Source organism: Plutella xylostella, chromosome 9, assembly GCF_932276165.1.
Source record: "Plutella xylostella chromosome 9, ilPluXylo3.1, whole genome shotgun sequence".
Classification (NCBI taxonomy): domain Eukaryota; kingdom Metazoa; phylum Arthropoda; class Insecta; order Lepidoptera; family Plutellidae; genus Plutella; species Plutella xylostella.
In genome coordinates, this window is record NC_063989.1 from 2,908,394 (window position 1) to 2,931,605 (window position 23,212).

At 37.0% G+C, this 23,212-nt stretch overlaps 1 protein-coding gene across 2 annotated transcripts; it reads right to left on the minus strand.

The window, feature by feature from the left end:
- Positions 1 to 712: 712 nt before the first annotated feature.
- LOC105394118 (SKI family transcriptional corepressor 2) lies at positions 713 to 22,222 on the minus strand. 2 transcript variants are annotated; one of them, XM_048622927.1, is made up of 7 exons: positions 21,848 to 22,222; positions 10,061 to 10,230; positions 9,525 to 9,708; positions 8,984 to 9,212; positions 7,914 to 8,063; positions 1,477 to 2,268; positions 713 to 1,011 (listed from the first exon to the last, which is right to left on the minus strand). In XM_048622927.1, exons 1-6 carry the CDS (start codon positions 21,869 to 21,871, stop codon positions 1,514 to 1,516), a joined length of 1,512 nt encoding a protein of 503 aa, XP_048478884.1. In that variant the 5' UTR covers positions 21,872 to 22,222; the 3' UTR covers positions 713 to 1,011; positions 1,477 to 1,513. The 2 variants fall into 2 exon arrangements, with proteins under 2 accessions (XP_048478884.1, XP_011564260.3); XM_011565958.3 differs by lacking the exon at positions 1,477 to 2,268 and having other exon boundaries at positions 21,848 to 22,146.
- Between the last annotated feature and the right edge of the window lie 990 nt (positions 22,223 to 23,212).

A 23,212-nucleotide genomic window follows, 5' to 3' on the forward strand; every position in this document is an offset into this window, starting at 1 on the left:
CCACATAATTTATTTACAAAATAATATAACATTGTATTTTATAAATAATTTCCTAATTGAGCATTATTTTTATGTACATTTTGTTCAATAATACCTACAGTTGTTTTACCTCGTCGGAACATGTACAAAGCTATGATACCATAATGAGTCAAGCAAGTCCCATCATCTTGAGTAATTCTTAGATATGGGTAAGTTCATAACATTCATAGTACCTATCTATTTACATTGTAATATTTTGATTGAATGATTTATTCGGATTTTATTTAGATCACACACAGGAATAAGATTAAATATCGCACTTCCTACTCATTAAACATTAATTTAAATACCTACTTAAATAAGCTACAGTAAACAAACTAAATATTACAGCATCGTAAATGCTAATTTCGTCAGTTATTTTCCGAATACTTTTTCTTTCGTTTGTCATTTGTTCACACGAAGCCACGTTTTCTCTTTGTTTCTTCTCTAGTAAGATACCTTAGATACCTCTCCAGTGTTTTCTAGTTTGAAGCTAAGCTATTAATATAACAATATAGGTACTTAACTATATTGCTTAGGTTGAGATTTATTTATACAACCAAGCGTTACTTTGATTACAAATATGTTATAAGTTTTTAATTTTAATTGGCCTTTAATTTTATCAATACAGTTTTTTTAAATCATTTAACTCTCATAAGTCTGATTTAAAATATTATCAGAGGAATAATAAATCGCTGTCACTGTCTAACTAAGTATTTCAGACGCGATAGCATTTACATTATTCAGCTGGAAAGTTTTATCTGACTGTATATTGAAAAGTCAGCCACTTGTCTTTTCTATTAAAATAACATTAATTGCACTTTTTACTCATGATCGCAATGACATGAATTATTATCTATTGCCTCTAGTAGCTCAGCTTATACTGGATGTATAACCTAAAAAGTAACTATGTATTATGTTTGTTCTAGTATTGGTAATTGTAATAGTGTTGAAGTTCTTCGGCGCCCAACACCGCACTTTGAACAGGTACCTCTGAAAATATAGGGAAAATACATTAGTTCATATGAAAACATACATTATGTGATGGAATTACGAGCTACTAAGTTAAATTGATGTTCTTATACATATTTATTTGTGGTTCGAAAAATACTGAACCTTTTTAAAGCTAATTTAGGCTCTACCTTGTAGGTGGGTTAATAAAATTAATAGTGCTATTTCAGAGACTCCTGTTAGGTAATCGCTACATTTCATAATTCCATCACGGATCTTTTTTGTTATTTTCAATTTACCACCCAATCTACCTAATTACTTTGCATTAATAATGTTTTTGGCATTGTTATACCATTTCATGGGTTTATCGAGTCACAGGTAGTAATTGACTTGACTATTCTACGGGCTACCATCTACTTCTAACTACAGTAGAGGTTCATGCATGGAGAGTGTGGAGTGTTAGTGCAAGTCGAAGAGTCAAGTTAGTCGGCAGTCGCAGTCACATACCTAATCAGTCAAAAGTCACAGTCGACAGTCCAAAGTTTCAAACTACAACTATCTTGTTTCCTCTCAGGATGTATTTCACGTCTTTTCTTCGGCGCGTTTTCTCTTCCGAGGGTTGCGTCGTGGTGGTCGGAGGCGCGGGCGTGGTCGTGGTCGTGGTCGTGGTCGTGGTCATAGGGGAGGGAGAGGGTGGTTCGGGGGAGAGGAGCTCGGCCGGGAGCACGCCCAACTCCGCATCAGAAACAACGGGTGTCGGTAGGAACGGCATCCGAGCACCCTGTAGCAGCTGCCGGTACGCGCTCACCGCGTCGAACCGAGGGAGCTCCTCGGATGACCTCTGCAGCTGCATGTGAGCCAGCTTATCCAAGTTAGCAGAGATCTTATGCAACTTCTCCGGCGTAAGACCATGCTGCTGCACACTAGGAATTTTAGGGACAGACGACTTCTTAGAAGACGCATAGTCGAAAGACTGGTGCTGGTTTCTGGGATCGTAGTCGGTGAAGCTATCGACCGTGGCCGGCTCCCCGTAGGAGTTGACGGCGCCCCACGTCATGGGCCTGAAGGGGGGTGCGGGCTGAGGTGGAGGGGGCTGCTCGTGGAGCTCAGCGGGGGGGTAGGAGGGGGCGGCGGAGGAGAACACGTTCTTGATGGCGCTGAAGGCGGAGTGGAGGAGGGAGGAGGGTGGTTCCAGCGGCGTGTGGTGCGCGGTGGCCGCCACGTGCTGCACCTCGTTGGTCTCCGCCAGCGGCGTCAGTATCACCAGCCCCGCATGCACTCCGTTCAGTTTGCTTCGCCCTGTCTCAGAAACAGTGGTCACGATAAGTCTATACAGTTCTGCTAAGTCCTGTAATCGGGGTCAGGTCAGAGTCTAGGTTCAGTGTGTGCGTGGCGTGAATTGAAGTACCTATTCTGCGAAAGTTTAGTGGAATGATCTGGTTCAGAGTAGCAGCTGACGATCCTAGAAAGTGTATTCTGTTATTAGTTCAATTGGTAGGTAACAGGGACAGTAAAAGAGGGAAGGTAGACAGTAATCAGAGTGGCATTGTTTGAGTACGTTACATCAGATGATTATGACGACGTATTGTTGCGCACGTAGGTTGATGGTCCATCTAGCCATACATCTTGTAGCGCAAATGGTTCCGGCCTCTATTAAGAACTGTATCATGTCACGTAATTGCCAATATTCTCCTAAGTGGACTGCGGGCGGTGTCAGTGGCATCCTTTCACGAGGCTCTTTCACCGCCGACACCACATTGAGTAAGCGTTGCGTCACTACCGCCCCGACTTCCTACTTGAAAATTCTGGTGCCCCGCTCGTTCATTACTTATGCTAAAACAGTTTTATAATAACTGAAAATTAATACCTACAGAGTTCACTCGGCCATGTCAACGTTTGGCCGCGTTAGGCAATACCTGAATCGATTCGACCCCAACACATTGCATCTTCTAAAAGTTGGCCAACAAACAAGGTCATACTAGTGGGTGCATTCCAAAAGTAGCGTAACGAGTCCCCTTTCCATCTGGTATACTACTTTTACTTTCGAAACAACTCGGTCAACCTATCAGCATAACCATTTTTGGGTGCGTTTACCAAAAATATTTAAAAAAAAACTTTGTAACTAACGTTTAGTAAGTCGAATAAGTTAATTTACTACGATAAAATTATTTGTTCAGCAGCAAAATCTTCATGAATCTGAAACAATGAAACCGCAATTTCCTTTGCACGACAGATGTAACAATAATAGATCACCAGATGTAGCCTACATCCGCAATCTGGGTACCAGGAAGGCAGGAAGCCACAGAGACGACACTCATCAAAGGTTGAAAGTTCGACCGCAACCAATGTCATCATTGTCGCGAGAGGTCGTTGGCTCGACACTCGCAATGCCATGGTATGGGAAATATCTGAACTTACAGACACTTTACCTACTAATTGTAATTTGTTATGGTTTGGGTATTTTCATTGTTAGTTATTTTTGTTTTTTTGGACCGATTAGTTAAATAGTTGTTAAGTTATGGATAACTTTTCAGTCTCTTAAAATACGGTACAAGTATAGTTACAATAAAAGATTTAAAATTATGAACTACATAATTTTAAGTCTACGTTACTGTTCCAATGTTTGCCCCAACATACAGTAACAGGGATAAGTGGGCCCGGCACTAGCAGTGACTAAACGGGTTCTGCCCATGACATAATGCTCTTGCAGAGTACTTTCACTGCTCAATGACGGGCCATTCTGTGCTGTATGCATTGGAGCCAGCGATTGTTTCATTGGGTGATTCTGAATTAATTATAAATGCTTCAATAATTAGTAAACAACTAGGTAATTAAGAAATTTATATTATAAGTGTAACTTATAAGTGTTACTTATCTATCTAAAATATTGTCTTAAGACATACATACATACATACATATACTCACGCCTGTCTCCCAGAGGGGAAGGCAGAGACTATGGATCTCCACGTGCCACGATCCTGACATACTTCTTTCGCTTCCTCAAAGCGAAAGAAGACATGTACGTCTATATACTTACAGATATTTATTTTTCGTGATTTTATGCTCACAGAATGAAAGTGGCTCAGTACCAGATCAAATTCTACCCTGTATATTCTTCTATAAAGGGTATTCTATTAACATTAAATCCATTTGTTACTTAAAGCTCAACTTGTCCCACAAGGAACAGACTTTGTTTGCAATTACGCAACCAAACCTGCGGTCATTCTCATTCTTACATAACAATTGACATTTTAGTATGTAAACCGTAACTGTAAACTTATAAGTAAGTAGGCGGTACCATGATCGGCTGGCATTGTAAACCGGCTAATAGTATCTACTACTATTGTGCACTTTTATTTACTTTTAGTTTATGTTTTGTATTTCTACTCATTCTACCCTTTCTAATATTTAATATTTATTACTTAATACATTTGATACAGATTGTACATATTACATTTTATCTATATACCTATCTACCTTACACAAACACTGTCTCACCCACTATTTATTTATTTCTTTCCACACTTATAACCTATGTAATTATTAATATCTCATCACATAACACAACCCATCATAATTACTATATATAGTACCAACTTCGCGTTCGTGACTGAGGTCAACACAAGGGCCAGCTGAAAACCAGCGCTGTGGCCTCACGGTCCATAGCATATGCTGAGCTGGTGCCGTTTTGACACTCTGGACAGTAACCTTTATTTTGTTTTGTTTGTTCTATATTAAGTATTCTCTTTATTTTGTTGTTGTTTCTTTTTATTTATTTTTTGTCTTATTATTCTGTCTCAGTGTGTCAAATAAATGTATCTTTCTTTCTTTCTTTCTTTCTTCTTTAAACCAATATCTGTTAGTTACACCAATTCAATCTTTACGCATTCGTTCATTTACATTACATAAATAATTTTACATTTTGATTGTGCAAAAATTAAAATTGACGCCTTCGGAATAGCTCAATATCTAATGTAGTCACAGATTAAAAATAAGTAGTCTTGTTAAAACAAGACTAAATATTTCTTACAAAATTGAATAAAGTTTCTACCTACCTACCTTCTTTAAATAGAAATTTGATTTACGATAAATCTATCTACGATTCTAAAGCCGTCTTCAAGAATACAAAAACTTGTTTACCGCGCGATCTCACTTTGTGCACATTATTTTCTTTCCCATACTTTTACTATCGTCGGTGTCAAAGACAAAAGTGCTTGATGAAGTCTCTGTGATGGCATCACCAAGATAATTAGAAGATCTAAGAAATGTAATTACCGTTTCCTAAATCGCACACGCACCGTTGAAAGTAAGAAGTACCTACCAATAATAAAATACTAAAAAGAAACCTTTTACATGTCTCAGTTCTGTATATTTTTATTGTCTATCATTTTTATACATATCTATAAGACGGCAAATATAAGTATCTCCTATGTCGCAGCCTAATATGTTATATATGAAATTTACGAAGGCAACATTGCCAAGGCAAGGTATATTTAATTGGCCTAAAAGGATAACCTACAAGAACTCACATGCAACATGTGTTACCAAAGTGACACCAAATTATTGGGTAATTTTTAACAGACACAGTTATTTGTGTGTCATATACCTCCGTTTCGTCACTTTGCCCGACGACGCAAGCGCTTGTTTCCGCTTGAAAGCGAAAGTCGCATTTTATGTAAATACCGACCGCGACTCTTTGGGTATTCATTACGGAAGAAAAACATCTGAACCGGACTAGAATTCATACAAGAGTGGAGAGGTCAAAGTTCTAAATGCAGGAGATTTAGAAAGATGAAGAGGCAATCGATGAAATTGTTGCAGAAGTACAGAAACGAGACAAGGATATCGTCAAGATACAATACATGCGTCTACAGCTAAAAACGATAAACACGCAGAGAACTACAAAGAAGGGCGCAGTCTACTTCTTACCATAAAGCTTCTATTAAATTGTAATAAGCTTCGTATAACGCTACAGGAGGTTCTGGCGGTGGTTCGACCTCGTTTTCGTCATCCACCACAGATGATACAGCTATAAGCTCTGAAAATTATTTGTTAAAACATACAAAAAAGTATATTGTCACTCATAAAATTAAATCTTTAACAAAGTTTTGTAGTTTACTCAGATTACTTAGTAACTAGATGTTAAACATTTTCGTACAGGAACTGAGAAATGGCAATTTAACACAAAATTACTGCGAAAATTTGCGACGTACGGCTTGTTTTAACAACGAGCGCCGAGTTTTTAACTGCATGTAACGTTATCGTTATAAAGTATTACTTCCATTTCAAATCATTGGCATAAAAGTAAAAAGTTATTTTCTCAAAATAACTTATCAATAAAAGGAGTCTTACTTGCTGAGAGATTATCGTTTTGGATTGTACGGGTATTGAGTACTGTGATAACTGTAACTTGGTAGGTTCATATTATTTTACTCTTTTGCATAACTTCTGACAACTACACGCATAAAGTATCCCACTTACTCAATATATCAGATGGAGCTGAACGCAACGCATACATTTCCATCTGAATCACGCATGCCGTGATTCAGAGCATGCTATAACATACGTGACTAAATTGGGATGCTCTGTCATCTTCGGATAGAGCTATCTTCTTTATAATGCTCTATTACCTACCTACTTATTATTATTTAGGCAATAATCTCATGATTGCTTAGGACATTTTGATACGACTATGATATTAATTTAATCTACGTAAATTCCCGTTTTCGTATCTATTTTTAAGCGTAATGTGTGTCAAAATATAAGGGAAAGTGTTTACAGCCGGTATTTGGCTCGTATAGACTTAACATAATCGAAATGCAATGACCTACTTATCGAGTAGTCTGTTTTGAATGTTATCCGATTGATCTTGTCAGTTTGAGTATGAAGTTGTTTGCGTTAAGTTTTTATGTCATCTGCGCTACGCAACTGAAAATTGGTCATTACATGTTGTTTGAAGAAGTCTCGCTTCGTTACTTTACACTGACAATTGAATCTATTATGTAAGACAACGGCTATAGCGCTTACATCGTTATGTGTTGTATTAAGTGCGCTATTGTTTTTGTTTAATCTACCCATATTATTGTTGAGAGTGTTAAGCCGATGAAAGTAAAAATTATTTTAGTTACTGTAATGTTTACTGATTGTTCTGTGGTTGTCCTTATTCATAACCTCAACTAGATTATTTTTAAAACTTAAGCAATTGCTTGAACAACAATTGTTAAATTGGCGGAATATTACTAATTGCACTAATAGTTTTACATAATCATGAATCATGAAGGCACGCAGTTATCTCTGTGTATTCTACATAATTCTATAAAGGAGAAAGGACTGGGACGTTGCATAAACTGTTTCAGCACAGAGATGTTTACCTATAACAATAAATTTTAGACTTTATTTTGCAATTTCCCTATACATTTAATGCGTATTTACAAACTTGATTTGACTAGATGAACGACATTCGCAATTCTATGAATATTTCAATTTTGTTGAGTACATACTTTAACTAGATACATTTACTTTGATTGCGTATGTGTACTCTTGTGTAACGTTTAAGATAAAATCATTTGTGTGGCCTGCATTAATAAATAATGTCTTTACATTTGACGTCTTAATAACTACCGTTCAAAGGCCAAGAAACGCAAACAGCTATTACTCTTAAGACCTATGCTGCTAGCCATCATACAATGACATAATTATCCAAATATCTACATAATATGTCAATGGTTCCGTCAGTTTGTTTTAAGAAACCTAGGCAATGTTTCACGTGAGCTAATTTACCCAAGCATGAACTGTCCTCAACTTGACATTTTCTGAGGCAGGGTATGATACCTAAATTACTGACGATTACTATCATAACACTCTGTTCGTTGCAACCCTTCCTTCTTTTCTCCCTCTTATTATACAAAAACTCTTCTTACACTATGTAGGTGTCTGAAACTTACCGTCAAGAGGTGCAGGGTACTTGTGGGCCGCATACCCGGTGGGGGCTGAGGGTGCTATGTGCGAGTAGTGCGCGGGTGCCGTGGGGGCCCCGTAGCCGCTCGGAGCGTACTCTATGTGGGCTGGAGGCGGAGGCCCGTACACGGCTGTGGCTGGAATGTGGGAATGAAAGACTGTTTGTGTGGCCAAGAGTCATGTATGTGCTTAAGAGTATTATGGGTTTATGGTACTATGGATCGATCTTTATGTGGTTGATATTTGGGACCTTTAATTTCGGTGACTGTAGCTCGTCGGTTCTGTATTCGCATGATCAATGAACGGATGATAGATGATGAATGGTTGCACTTTACCTATTGAATTTATTTAGGCTTATGCTTACTCGTTGCTTAATAAATGTGGGTATTTTCCAGAGTGGGTATTTTGAATATGCAATCGTAGATACTAGATGGATTAAAGTATGATATAAATTGCAACAGGTGCCTGGTACGACCACTGATGTAATGAATTCTGTGTAAAACGAGTATCGTAATTGATTGATGGGTGGACTAAATTTAAGCTTGAAAGACAGTTAGTGTTGAATTGAAAACAGTCTGTTGTTGTTTTGGGTTTGTTAGAAAACGATTACATTTCCCAATGAGAACTTGTTGATGGACGAAACAATGATTTGGTCCGCATTGCTGTAATTGTTGACCTGTGAACCTGTGACCATTTCGTCTTTGTTGTAGTGTGCACAAAAGATTATCCCACAAGTCCGTTGATTCCGCGTTTTGTATTACACAGTTTTTTACAATGAGTTTCACTATCACTTTTTACATTGTGCACGTTTTTCGCATTTCAATCATGCATTGCGATATTTACAAAACATCCATTATTGATAATTAAAAACTGGGTGCACGAAAGATACATCCCCGTATGACATATCGACTGTACCACACCTACACGGTAGGTTGGCGCACCCTGAGCTGCTAGCCTACCACAGACTTGATATTTTGCCACAATGGCCCACTGTAATAGCCAACCATCCCTAAGAATAAGAGGAATCAGAACTATGTGACATTCATGGTGTACTCACAATGGGGTTTATGGCTCAAGGCAGCTGAGCTGACGATCTTCTTGCCCAGATTGCTGACGGCGTCTCCCTTCACTGAGATCACCTTGCCAAGAGTGGAAGCCAGCGCGCCGCCGCCCTTGATCAGCTGTCCCTTGAGGATGGTGACTCCTCCAGTGATGGCCTTCACGGCTTGGAACAGCGTGTACAGGATCGACTTCTTCAAGCCCCAGTAGTCGACTTTGCTGTCGTGCTGTGAAAGGGTTTGTTGATGTTTTAGGACTGTAATTATTTTTTCATTGGGCCCGTAGTATGGACTGCTATATTGGTCGTGCTTGTCTTATGCTAAGATAACATCCATTTAGAATATTCTCTTTTGAGTTTATTTAACGGAATAGATGCAGACAAACCTACACCTTCATTTTTGAATCACGTGGATTTATCACAAGCTGTAAAAATAACTTATAGATGTGGCCACATATTATACAAATAGTAACTTAACATTTTTGTATATTATATGGCCAAATACTAGGGGTAAGACAAATTTATTGATCATTCCACTTACAGGTTCATAATTATATCCATGCTCATCATTGTGTCCAGACTTGCTGGAGGCCGAGGCTATGAAGGACACGGCTCCGGCGGAGGCCTGCCCGAGCAGACCGACCTTCGAGCCGATCCCTGACGACGAGGCTCCAGACGCCTTCGACACCACGGAGGTGAGGGCGGCTGCTGACGACCTCTTTGTCCTGGAATATTGTGCTGTTAGTTTATTGTTGATGATTGAAGATAGACGGTTGTGGTTAAGGAAGGAGAGTGTTGTGGTGCTCTTGAAAGGCTTTAAAATCACGTAGCAGTGGGATTATTTGCCTGTTATATAAATCACACTCGCCTTGTTCATCTATTGTAATCGATTATTATAGTGCTCTACTAATCCAACCTTGACCTCTCATAAACTATTCACCTCATAAACTCCCTCAAAAAGTATGAATTGGTTAGGTAAGAAGCAGTCACAGTATTTACTAAGCTTCTATCCATACGACTGACTGACTCCACGACTCTCGCATCACACCCTTCCAGAATAATTCATCCAAATCCTACCTCATCATCTCCTGTGCCGCCAGACCTTCAGCCAGGCTCTCGAGCTGCTGCGGGGACATGCGGCTGATAGCGGCCAGGTCGATGATGTCCATCTCCAGGGGCTGGTACTGGTACTGCTGCAGCGCCGGCGCCGCCAGCGAGGTGGCCAGGCACGCCACGCATAACCAGAGCTGGGGGCAAGAGAGGGAGTTGTGAGCTAGGATAAGTCTAGGCGTTTATTGGGACGCACATCACGTAGGGCACAGGGGCGTATACGAGTGCGGGACAGACGTTTTGGTCTCCTTTGTGCTGCGCGGCCCGTGTCACAGAATACGTGTAAGATAACCGTGGGTGGTGATCGTCATCTTGCCATGATAAGGAGATTGTAGTAGTTGTTGTAGGATAAGGAGGGACGACTACAGATTGATGTGGTGCTCCTCGATAGTGGTAGGACAATGTTAAGCAGTGAACGATAATTGGTTGATGATGAAGGTGAAATGGAAACATAGATGATTCTGGCCCACATTTTAGGTAACTTGATTCTTTGATATGGCTGATTTTTATACACAGCCATAACCTATAATAAGTAGGATAGTGTTAATGGAAGTAAAAACATAATAATTTAATGTTTCTATCGTATCGATGCCTTGGTAATTAATAATGCCTACCATCAGGGCAAGGCACGCACTAGTCCGCAGTAGCAGCTCATCATTACTATTTCAAACAAACCTAAATAGCGTGATAAAACAAGAGTGCAAGACGCACACAATCGCATAATAAGATTACGATACGACCGAATGATTCGCAACGCGGTTATTGTATCGCTTCTTGCGAACATAACGAGTCAATCGGTGCGTCGGTTCACGATGTGAGTAAACGTACCATTCGGTTTTATTGCTTTCGTCTGCCATTTTTCCACTCATTAAAGCATCGCGTAATCCGTTTTTGGTGCTTATTGCTTGAGAAATCATATTGGAAGTATGTTAGCAGACAGATCAAACAGTTGAGAAATCAGAACAGCTCTTCAGTTTGACTTCCTTTTCTCACTTTAAAATTTAATCATAGTTTACCAAAGTTATGTAGAGTCATACCCGTCTCCTATTCAACGTCCATTCTAAACAAATATCATTTCGTAATCTCGATAGTACGGTTAATTGTGTAAACAAATAGTCTGTGAACATCGGTAAGCCTTGGCAGTGAAAAGCGAAAGTTTTTGCGCCGGCGGCGGCGGCGGCTGCGCTGTGTGACGTCATGAGCGACCAATCAGAACGACGCAACGGGGACCCGCAATGTGTAGAAGCGTGATTTATGGCCAATAACATCGCGTTGTTAGAATGATTGAGATTAAAGGGCTGTTAAAGTGTTGAGAGAAATTGGGAAACGTGCATTGAATATAATGTGCTTAAATACTTGCTTAGACCACTTTCAATCACAACACCAACATGGATAAAACAGTTTTTTTAACCTCTCACACCTCAGTGAATTGGAGCAGTATTTATGATTTCAGATAGACTGCAGTTATTTCAGCCTGATGTCTTTTAAATTCACATTTCGTGATGGCGCACACGCGCAGTTCCGGCCACGCCACCGGAATGAAATGGAAAGTGCTACTGGTTGGTCAACTTACGCTTTACGATACCACAGGTAGTTCGATTTGGAGTGACAGGAAGAAGTCCTTTTACCTTTTTTACCCTTGACCGAGAAAGAGGTTTTAGGCATAGAACAACGACTCGGATGTACCCTCCATACTCTATGGTTTTAGGTTTGGAATATCTCCGCACCTATCTTTGTGACGTTGCAGCGTAGGGCTTAACCGCTTTTATTTTATGCATACAGCTTTTATAATTTGTTTCATTCATATTGGTCATTGAACAGAAGTGCAAAGTGTTTTTTTTTGCGTAAATCGTAAAATCAAAAAAGCGTCCAAGGTAAAAACATAGGCTTGCTTGTTCATATCATAGCCCACATAGGTTCTTCAGAACTCGTCTACCCCAAAGAAGTTACGTAGATGTTGGTTTTCCGGCACATAGTAACCATCCCACTGTCACTTCAGCTTCAGCCATATATAATTTACAGAAACTCAATGCAGTAGTTAGTATTTTCCTTTCTATGTTATTTAAAACTCAGATGTCAATCGACCGTCGTATTGAAACATCGCTTACGTTTATATTTTCCATTCTTTCGTTGAAGACACCCATTAAGCAATGGCATGGTCCGATGCCTTTTCACTGTGGAAGTGCAATAAAACACACACTCCATTTTTTCCACCCAATTTAGACCTTACCCAGTTGTGTTAAGGCCCGTGGGCCTACCGAATAGATTTCGATGTGGTGTGCAGTGTCAACACATAGAAAAAAAAACTGTCGCATTTGAGTTAATTTGAACCAATCAGCGTAAGCGGTTGCTCGTGAAATTGTACGTTGCAAAGATGTTATTGGCTACTTCCTTTGGTTGGGTATTTTTGTTGAGTGTAACATGAGCTTAATACTAATACTTAAAGGGGTGTGGTGAATTATTAGTTGGTGTTTTACCTTGGTGTATCCGCGATGTGGTAACATATCGTCTGGGCTGCAACCGCAAGGTAATATTAACTAATGCCACATAGGAAGGTAGAGTTTATTGAACGCGGGCTGCGGGCTCCATAGCTCTTCCTATTTCTAAGTCTACACTATTATTTGTGGGCAAGTAAGTAGGAGCACGACAGAATTACAAACGAAAAGATTAGAAAAACCACAAAAATAGACGACATAATTACCACCACAAGACGAATGAAATGGCAATGGGCCGGACATATAATGAGATGTGAAGATAACAGATGGACGAGGCTAACAATAGAGTGGATACCGCGAGATGGAAAACGCAGCGTGGGCAGGCCACGAATAAGATGGTCCGACGAACTAAAAGCTTTCCATCCTGTATGGTGGCGCGAAGCCTCCAATAGAAATGTTTGGAGAAAGATGGGATCGGAATTTGCTACTCAAAAAACTGTAGAAAGGGAAAATTAGATCCGGCATTAAGTGCCTATATCACCCAGAGAAGCCTGGTCAGCGAGGGTGATCATGACTATCCTTGCTCGCAGCCTGTGAGCGAGAGGCCACTGTCCTCTGGAAGGACTAAGAACAGATAATCTCTCAATTTTTATATTATTTCAAGATTATTATTGTTTTTTAAACTTATGAGAGTTATTATGTACCTATTAATTTACATGTGAATTTTTTATTTTTTATGTAAAATTAATAATTAATTAATAGAAATTAAATTCATATTCTTTTTAATCTATTAATTTGAATGCTATTAATATAATTTTTTTTTTTTTAATGATATAATTTAATTAGTAATTTGTAATGAAATGGAAAAAATGTATAAATTATTATATTATGATTTCTGTTAATGTATATGCATGTAAATTGTAAAAAACGAGTTAAATAAATGGCTATCTTATCTAAGTAGGAGCACATGATTCACATATGGCATATGGACCAGTTCTATTAACACATTCAGTATCTTTTGTTTGATTCGTTTAGCTTTTCGTTCGTTATACTGTACGTTATCATCGTTATTTTAATAGATCATAAATTTAACCTTTAAGTACCTACCGTAAATAATGTTCCTATGTTTGTGATTTTACGGTACAATAAGGTACGAATAATCTTTAATATTGTTCAAGACCTCTCAAAATGTTGTAGCTTATACAGGGTGTTGCAAAATTGGTATACTAAGCTGAAACCTACATGTGCAGCATGGTATATCTAAGCCCGAAACTGAAATCAGAATTTGGAAATTCGCGAAAAAAAAAAAAAAAAATCCATAGTAAAAAGTCACGTGACCAGCAAAGTTTCTATGAAAAATAAATATATTTTTTTGCGAATTTTGAAATTCTGATTTCAGTTTCGGGCTTAGATATACCATGCTGCACATGTAGGTTTCGGCTTAGTATACCCTTTTTGCAACACCCTGTATAGCTGATTCAATTTCGATTCAAAGTCATAACGAGTCATTACCTAAAAATGCATTGTTGTAAAAATAGTAGAAACTGACATCAGAATTTCAAAATTCGCGAAAAAAAATAGTCATTCTCCATAGTAAAAAGTCACGTGACTAACAAACGAGTAGGTAGTTAGTATGAAAAAAAATTTTTTTTTCGCGACTTTTCAAATTCTGACTTCAGTTTCGGGCTTAGATATACCATGCTGCACATGTAGGTTTCGGCTTAGTATACCCTTTTTGCAACAGCCCTGTATATACGTAAAGACCATAAGGCTATGCTTTTTAATAACGTTTTGCTTTATGTCGCAATGCTTATGCTTTCTTTCTTCTTTCTTTCTTTTCAGAGATGTGACGATGACTGATGACTACTACTATAGTATAAGCTTAATTACTCTCTGAAGTACATTAAGTATTATTGTCATCCAATAGATCAATATTAAAATAAAATAAAATAAAAATAAAAAATTAGAAGGTCATCATAATTAAAAATAAAATAATAACAATAAGACGACCGAATGGCGTAGTGGTTAGTGACCTGACTACTGAGCCGATGGTCCCGGGTTCGATTCCCGGCTGGGGCAGATATTTGTTTAAACACAGATATTTGTTCTCGGGTCTTGGATGTGCCCGAAAAATGGCAATAGGCCCGCCCCCTATTACATTGGGACTAACATAACACTCTGGCGAAAAGTGGGTGCAGCAATGCACCTCTGCCTACCCCGCAAGGGAGTACATTAGTACAAGGCGTGAGTGCGTGTTTTTTTTTTTTTTTTTTAATAACAATAATTGTCTCGATCCTCCTTTAATATTGTAAGAATATTATTGTCCATAATATTATGAACTCAAACATACATAATAATACATTTAGAAACATTAACTATGATTCGAAGGCAGAAAGCAAAACCGCATCGTATTGCTTTCGTTCGATGCATGGAGCATGGCTGGAGGTGGACGTAGAAGTGACTCGCTGACTAATAGGAAGTTACCTACGTGGAGATTTCCTTACAGGGTTCCACTATTTTCAGAGGTAAAAGTAAACTAATTAATTAAAATTAACGATGAGAAATGTGTGTAAATATTCTACAACAGTAACGATGTCTTGCAATTTTTGAGTACCTATGGTAAAAAAATAACGATAAGGCAGTAAAATTGTATCTAAACCTAAATAAAGAAACCCGAGACCAACGATTGCACAAATGACAACGCAATATTTAACGATTAATAAAAGTCTTAAGATATGCAAAGTTTTAAATTGCACATATGGGTAATTAGAGTTAGTAATTATCTACCTAGATAGAAATAAAACTGTTTATTACTATACAGTTGAGAATAAAATATTGCATAAACTTTTAAGTCACTTGCTAATTATGAAACCTATAGTGACGAAAAAGATATATTATCTTAATGGTAGGTTTCGAATTAGCTAGCCATGGTCAGTCATTCTTTGTATCAACCATCAATACCTTAATATGAATTTGCCACTTCGTCTGGTACGTATAATGTATTTTGCTATTTGGGCATGGGTAACCTTATTCCAAGTTAGGATATCAATAACTTGAAAATGTAAATGAGACATCCTCGACATCCTACGCTGCAGCGGGCTGAAGGTTTTAGAAATGAAGACAGATAGTTTCAGTCTACACTATACACGAAGCCATTGCTAGCATACAAAACAATAGCTTGCCATCCTAGCTTGAAAAGCTGTGCAGCTTTTTGTAATTGTCTAACAAAAAAAATGCCCTATCAGCCTACGGATCATCGGGTCACGTGCCTGACCTTACCTACATGCAGAGATGGTAAATAGCCTCTCACAAGCATTCAATAAGCGTGACATCTGAGATAATCGTTTTTTCTATTATGTAACAGATTAGTATCTCTGTAACCTTACATAATAGGTATTATTTTAACCTCTTTTTTGTGTACATAGGAGCTCTAAACAATCGGCAAGCTGAAATAGCTAAAAACAAAACATAAATACTATGAATAGGCCAACATGTTGAATGTTGAATTGGTTCGATGTTGAACGGGCCGGAGGTTAAACGGATCGAATGTGGAACGGGTCCAATATGGATGTACCCTCTATCAACGACAAATAGCCGGTAATCCTAATCCTTCCTAACTATCCTAACTGAATAAGGGAGACTGTGTTGATTCAATATTGACATAAAAACGCTCCTTTTATCCCCTTATTGACTGATGAAGATGACAGAGTTTAATTAAATCCATTCATAAGTAATGTACGTGAATTTACCTAGCTTTCAGGTAATACAAATATTTGTAAATATTCACAATGGTTGTAAATATTTTGGTAGTTTGATGGAAAGGATTTTTACATAACATCTCGAATCTTTCGCACTCCTAAATTTGTTATTATTCTCGTATTATTATAACGCTAAATAAAATGAAGGCTTTCAGTTTTTAGATTGTATTCTTGCATAATGTTGCGCATAAACTTTGGTCTAATAAGTATTAAAAACGAAGTTTGTGTGGGCTACCAAACCACAAATCATTTACAAAACACAATTGAATAACCAAACCAACTTTCGGCGTATTCGTATAAAGTTTATCGTAAAGAAAGGTTTTATTAGTTTGACAAATGCGTGATACAGATAAATTGATTTGCATCTAAATTTGTAGCCAATTAAGAGTTCTTAGCTTTTTATATGTTATACATAATTATAGAGTTATATGTACTTATAAGAATCTTCGCATCTTCGGTAAGAATATTCCTACTTCCATGCAAGTCGTCATGAACCTTGTTTAGTCGAGACGGGCAATCTAGTTCGAAAGGTGTTTATGTGATTGTGCCTATAGATACGCAAGTTGTCATTTCACCTATGTATGTATATATACGTATGTATGTATATGTAATGTACATAATGTAACGACTTCTCTGGCCCGTCGGGGCAATGACCGGTTCATGCGGTGGAACATTTATAAACACATAGTCTAGTCTAGCTGCTATACAAACATACCTAGGTAATCTAGGTATCTACTCAAGTTTCATGATGGCTAACTTGATCGGTACAGCTTAGGTGACAGTTGGTTTATGGTAGTGATGTAACGAATGTGAGTTTTTGGACATTCGCGAATGCGAATGCGAATGCGAATATCTGATATTGACATTCGCGAATGCGAATGCGAATGCGAATATTCGGTTTGTGTTCAAATCAGTTCAAATTTGGCGTCATTTGTATGGTTTGGGGGCAGTCTCGCACTGAATGAGATAGGTACAAGGTGGACCAAAAGAAGTCATTCGATGTTGTTCGGCTCAAATTTTTCGTTTAAATGAAAAACGTCTATTCGTTTTTTTGATTATGTTTATTTGAACCTTTACAATTCTATTGGTAACGTCTAGAAGATGATATCGGCCAAATGGGCGCCGTCACAATTGATTGCCATACGGGCTCCTTTTATGGCATTTCACATCACTTCAGCGAGAAATTCGGGCGAGAGATTCTCGCGTTGTGTCGAATGTTGTCTTTAAGGGCTTCTAGAGACACGTGCTTATTCACATTAACACGGATCTTCAAAAAAAAACACAAAAACCGTCTGAAACGGTTAAATCGGGCGAAATTGCAGGGGGAAATGACAGATAAAACGAAAAAAAGGCGATCCGAAAACTGAATAAACACAATTATTCCGCGTTCTTGGAGAGTATATCACTCCATGGCTTCTGAACTTGTTCTGATTCTGCATTTGTCTAGTCCACCAACATCAAAACAAATTTGAAATTGGCGGCCATTTGTACAAATGAGAGCAACTCCCAATCAATAGGGTGATTACTTTTGGCCAACCTTGTTCGTTCCGTTCTAGGCGCATTCTGAATCAGACTAGCCAATACTAGTCGCAGTTTTTTTTTAAGTAGTTACACTTTATTTACCTCCGTAACTGTTACGACACATTGCGACTGTGTGCGGTTCACGTATTTAAATCTATAGCTGTCTTGCTCTGACACTATACTGTCAAAATACGCTTTTTGTTTGTTTAAAGGGTTTATTTACACTCACGAGCAATGCAAAAATTCCATTAAGAAAAACAACAAATTACCAACTCCAAAGTGCAAAAAATAACTTAATGACGACTTCTGCAATATTTAAGTTCATTTTACGACGCATCAGAATATTACCCACTAAAAACGTTAATATTTTATTCAAATTTCCTATTAAATATTTAAGAAAATTTTATGTCTGCATTTTTTAAGTGGAACTGTTTCTTGTATGTTTAGGTCTTATGAAACTATTAACTATACGGTCTATCTAAAGTTTCATTTCCCACAGTAAATAAATGATAAAGTAAGACCGGTAATGGGATTAAGAGGGTAACTTGTAATAAAAAAGGTAAAGACGAATGGATTTGATTTTGTTAACCTATCATTATTTTCAAATTTAGTTTTTTCTAATAAGTACCTACTGATATTCGCATAACATTCGCACAAAATTTTGCGAATGCGAATGCGAATGCGAATATCCAAAAAAGTGCGAATATTCGCGAATGCGAATGCGAATGCGAATATTCGTTACATCACTAGTTTATGGATAAAGTATAGAACTACTTATAGTGGCTAGTATTCAAATATATATTATTATATTATTTACTTTTTCTCGCGATACTCGCCATGCCTAGTGCGAGAATCTATCCTTCCTAATATGCACCTACTCTACTATATATATATATACTACCTACTGCATATCATGTGATTAATTGGTGTAACTAAACAAATTATTTGATTTGATACATGACACATAAACGACTAATTAGTACCTATGTAATTATATTTACCAGTGGCGGATTTACAAATTTGCCGCCCGTAGGCCATGAAATTTTTGCCGCCCCTACTGACTTTTGAAATTCAATAGTTAAATCCTGTTATTAGATGATCGTGAACTTAATTATATATTTCTGTCATTGACTAGATTATTTTTGCAACCCGCTATGTACTGAAAGTTTAATTTTGATATAAACTCGTTTATATATATAGACTGTTGTCAAAACAAAAAAAAACCCCGACTTTAAAGCGCTTTAAAGACTTACAACCTCTGTAACGGCTCATTCTCTAACCTAACAACTCTTACCAAACATTGTTTTTGTTAAATATGTTTATTGCACTTAACAGTTTAAAAACAATACAATCAATTTCTATTAAAACCGACTTCAAAAAACCACTAAAATGTAAGAAATAATTTAAGGTTTACACAAATTCTACTCGTATGTGACAGTTCAAATATACCTCAGCAGGAACTGTTCTTTTTTGATGTTGGTGCGGTGACCAAGTAATCTAAAGAAATATGGCACCAACTTCAAAAAAGAACAGTTCCTGCTGAGGTATATTTGAACTGTCACATACGAGTAGAATTTGTGTAAACCTTAAATTATTTCTTACATTTTAGTGGTTTTTTGAAGTCGGTTTTTTAATTTTTTTAATTATTATTTTATTTTATAGTTTTTAGTTTATTTGCAATAATTTTCAATCAAAAGTAAGGTGCAAATGATACCAAAAAGTCCTACTAATCAATACGAATCATTCAAGCCTAAACACGAAGTAGTTGCTATATACCGTTGAGGAGTTCCCCTGACTGCCTTCCGTTTCCACCATCAGATCAGCTCAAGGTCACCATCATATTTTTTTGTTATAAGAACTATATTTACGTTCTAAATTTCATTAGAATCGGTTACTAGGTGCCCAAAATGGAAATTCATACCCTGTTTTTACCCCTTTACCCACCCTTGGGGGTGAACTAAAATTCTGAAAAAAAAATGGGACCACCTGTGAGCTCAATGCAATACAAAAAAAAAAGAATTTTCAAAATCGGTCCATAAACGGCGGAGTAATCGGTGAACATACATAAAAAAAAATATAAAAAAAAAGATCCCGACGAATTGAGAACCTCCTCCTTTTTTTGAAGTCGGTTAAAAATATGTAACAATTAGTTAATGGTGACAGACAATAAGTTCAAATAATTTTACATTACTTATTTTCTTCGGCGATTTTAATTTTGCAAAATTATAAATTAAGTATACTGTCATATCATATATTTTTCATGAGTTCTGACTATGCACAAAATAGATTATTAAGCTTTTCTTGTCTTAAAGTAGATCTTAGATAGTATTTACCCCGTTTTAAGCAAGAAAATTTGTCACCGGTGTGCACAGTGTCATGCGAAATGCTATATCAGTTTTGATAAAAGTTTTTAACCGACTTCGAAAAAAGGAGGGTTCTCAATTCGTCTGTATGTAAGTATGTTTTATTTTTTATTTTTTATGTATGTTCATCGATTACTCGGCCATTTATGGACCGATTTTGAAAATTCTTTTTTTGATATATTGAGTCGAGCTCAGGGGTGGTCTCATTTTTTTTCAGAATTTTATTCCACCCCCAAGGATGGATAAAGGGGTAAAAACAGGGGTATAAATTTCCATTTTAGGCACTTGATGGTGCTCATGCTAGGCTCCGAATATCCTGTGTTACGAGTTTTTTATTTTATTTTATTGAAACACTATTAGAATATTTTAAATTTTATGGTCACATAAATACAAAAGTATACCTCAGTATACATTACAGTGCGTTTATTAATCGTTTATTTATATATGGACTATGTACAGTTGTACAAGTACAATTATAAAAAAAAACTGTTAAAAAAATTTAGCTAAATTTGCCGCCCCTCGAAATCTGCCGCCCTAGGCACTGGCCTTTTTGGCCTATAGGTAAATCCGCCACTGATATTTACATTTAAAATGACAGATTATCCTTAAGTATTTTTAGCTTATCCAGTAATTGGGTATACAAATATACATACTGAGTTCGGTTTGTGTTTCAATTCCTACATATTTCGTAGGTTAATTATTATTATCCTTGCCAAATCACCATAAATCTATAACAGTCAAGTTAATAATAAGGTGAACACTTGTTAGACGTAATTTATTTTAAGTTTAAATGAATGTATTGTCGTCATATAGTTAAGTTTTAACTCAGTTGAGAAGTCAATTCGCTAGAACAATTTCGTCAACGGTACACACACTGTGGACTCTAAGCTATAATTTTATTTTATTCAACAATGCTAACCGTATCTTAAATTATGTTTTTTAACCCCAAGCCCAGTCAGAAGGTTAGTGAAATTATAGGTTCAATGTGCTTTATTTCAGTGTATCAGATATGTATAAATAGCATCTCTACAGGGTGTTGCAAAAGGGTATATATACTAAGCCGAAACCTACATGTGCAGCATTTGTAGGTTTCGGTTTAGTATATCCTTTTTGTAACACCCTGTATACTTCCTAATTCGGATGTTTGGGTATTGATTTGTCAAATGCATGTCTTCTCACAATTTAATGGTAGAAAGGATGCATAGATGTTATTAAAAAAAAAGTACCTAACCCAATGTTGTTAAACAATTTCAACACCCTGTAGTAAGTATGTGTTATATTGTATACTGAAACAATTATAGCTTTCTTATCGTTGAAATATCGCCAGCTGAGCAGCGGTTATTCATCAAACCGGTAGCGGCAAGAGTCACGGAAACTCTTACTTTCGATAAAAGTTTATTAAAATGTGTTAATGATTATGATTATAAACACCAGTCTATGGTTCAGCTTATAAAGGCAGTGTAAAAATTTATCAGCGGTCAGACCTAACCAGCAATTTTCTTAAATTATGCTTACACATAATTAACAATTTGGCTTTAAAGCTATACATTTATTTTAATAGTGATGTACTTATCTTATCGAGCAGTAGACGATTACTCCCTGATGATGATGATGAAGTATTATTAATAAGCTGCACATATTATTATCTTCTCATTCCATGCAAATAATGAAACTCACCTTCAAGCTGTGTTTGCTAGTCATCCTGTACAACGGCGAAAGTCACTCACACACTGCACACCTTGTCACTTCACTTGACACAAGTGCAACCCACGACAATTTACACCTCAACCAGCCAGTTATATAATCCAATCCCTTATTCAAAAATGGAACGCTAAAAACAGTTCATTGTCCTTCAAGGGATATTTTTTAAATTTTTGACGTTGCCGCCAAATTTAAATTTCGAATCTCGAATCGAACTTTCTCGCGCGCGAATGCGTGCGTGCGGCGGTCGCGGCGGTACAGTCACTCTCACCTCTGTGGAGGCGCCTATTTCTTTTTAAAGTTGGTATCCCCGCTCTTGTCGATTGTGCATTATCGCATAACATCTTCAAACTGTTATCGCGGTTTATCTAGGACACCTGTAATGGTAGCTTAGCTCCTTGATTCCTGCCAAAAGGTTGCTTCATCTAGTTCAAACATCTTTTAATTATCTTTAGATCATCCTTTTGTTATAAGTAAGGTAGGTATAACATGTAAGTCGTTTCAGTTCTGGTAGCATTGACCATCCCTGTATGCAAAGACTTTTGCTATACTTACCTTGTAACGATTAGCTTACATATAATCATACATAGTTAGTCCTGTATACTAATACTGGGCCGACATATCGCTAAAAAACTTGTACCGTAGTGCAATTCAATACCTACATGTAGATATGAATTATTAGTTTTTTTTTATATTTCAGATTTGGATTTATTAAAAAAGTTACCTAAATAATTATATACAATTAAGTGGGTAAAATATACAGTGTGTTGTTTTTCGGACCCAACAAACTTCAAGGGTGGATTCTACGAGTAATTTCATCGAGAAAAAGCCCCCATATGTGGGGTAAAATCTCAATATTCTAGAAATGGCGGCCATTTTAAAGTTGCTTTGAACTTTTTTTATGTAACTTTTAAGCAGTTGTGCATATTTTAATTGGATAGAGGATGACTTTTTGCGGATAAAAGCATTTATTTCATGTCCGTAAGGCGTTTAAATCTCGAGATACGATTTTCTAAAAGAAGAAGAAAATCTAATTTAAGTTACTTAGACCCCCACATATGGGGGTTTTTGATGATATTAGTCGTAGAATCCCTTTAAGTTTGTTGGGTCCGAAAAACAATACACTGTATACAATTTACCTGCCTACGTAAAGTTCAATGATAAATTTCCACCCGCTATAAAACTAACAAAGTTAATTCTGAATGTCATTTGAAATTAAACGAATTTGTTAACGTCAAACCTCGAATATTTTTTATTCCGTTGGTTCTCCGTACCAAGATTACCCAAATGAGACGACACTTAAATGAATTGCACAGCATGATACATTATTGCTTAAGTGTA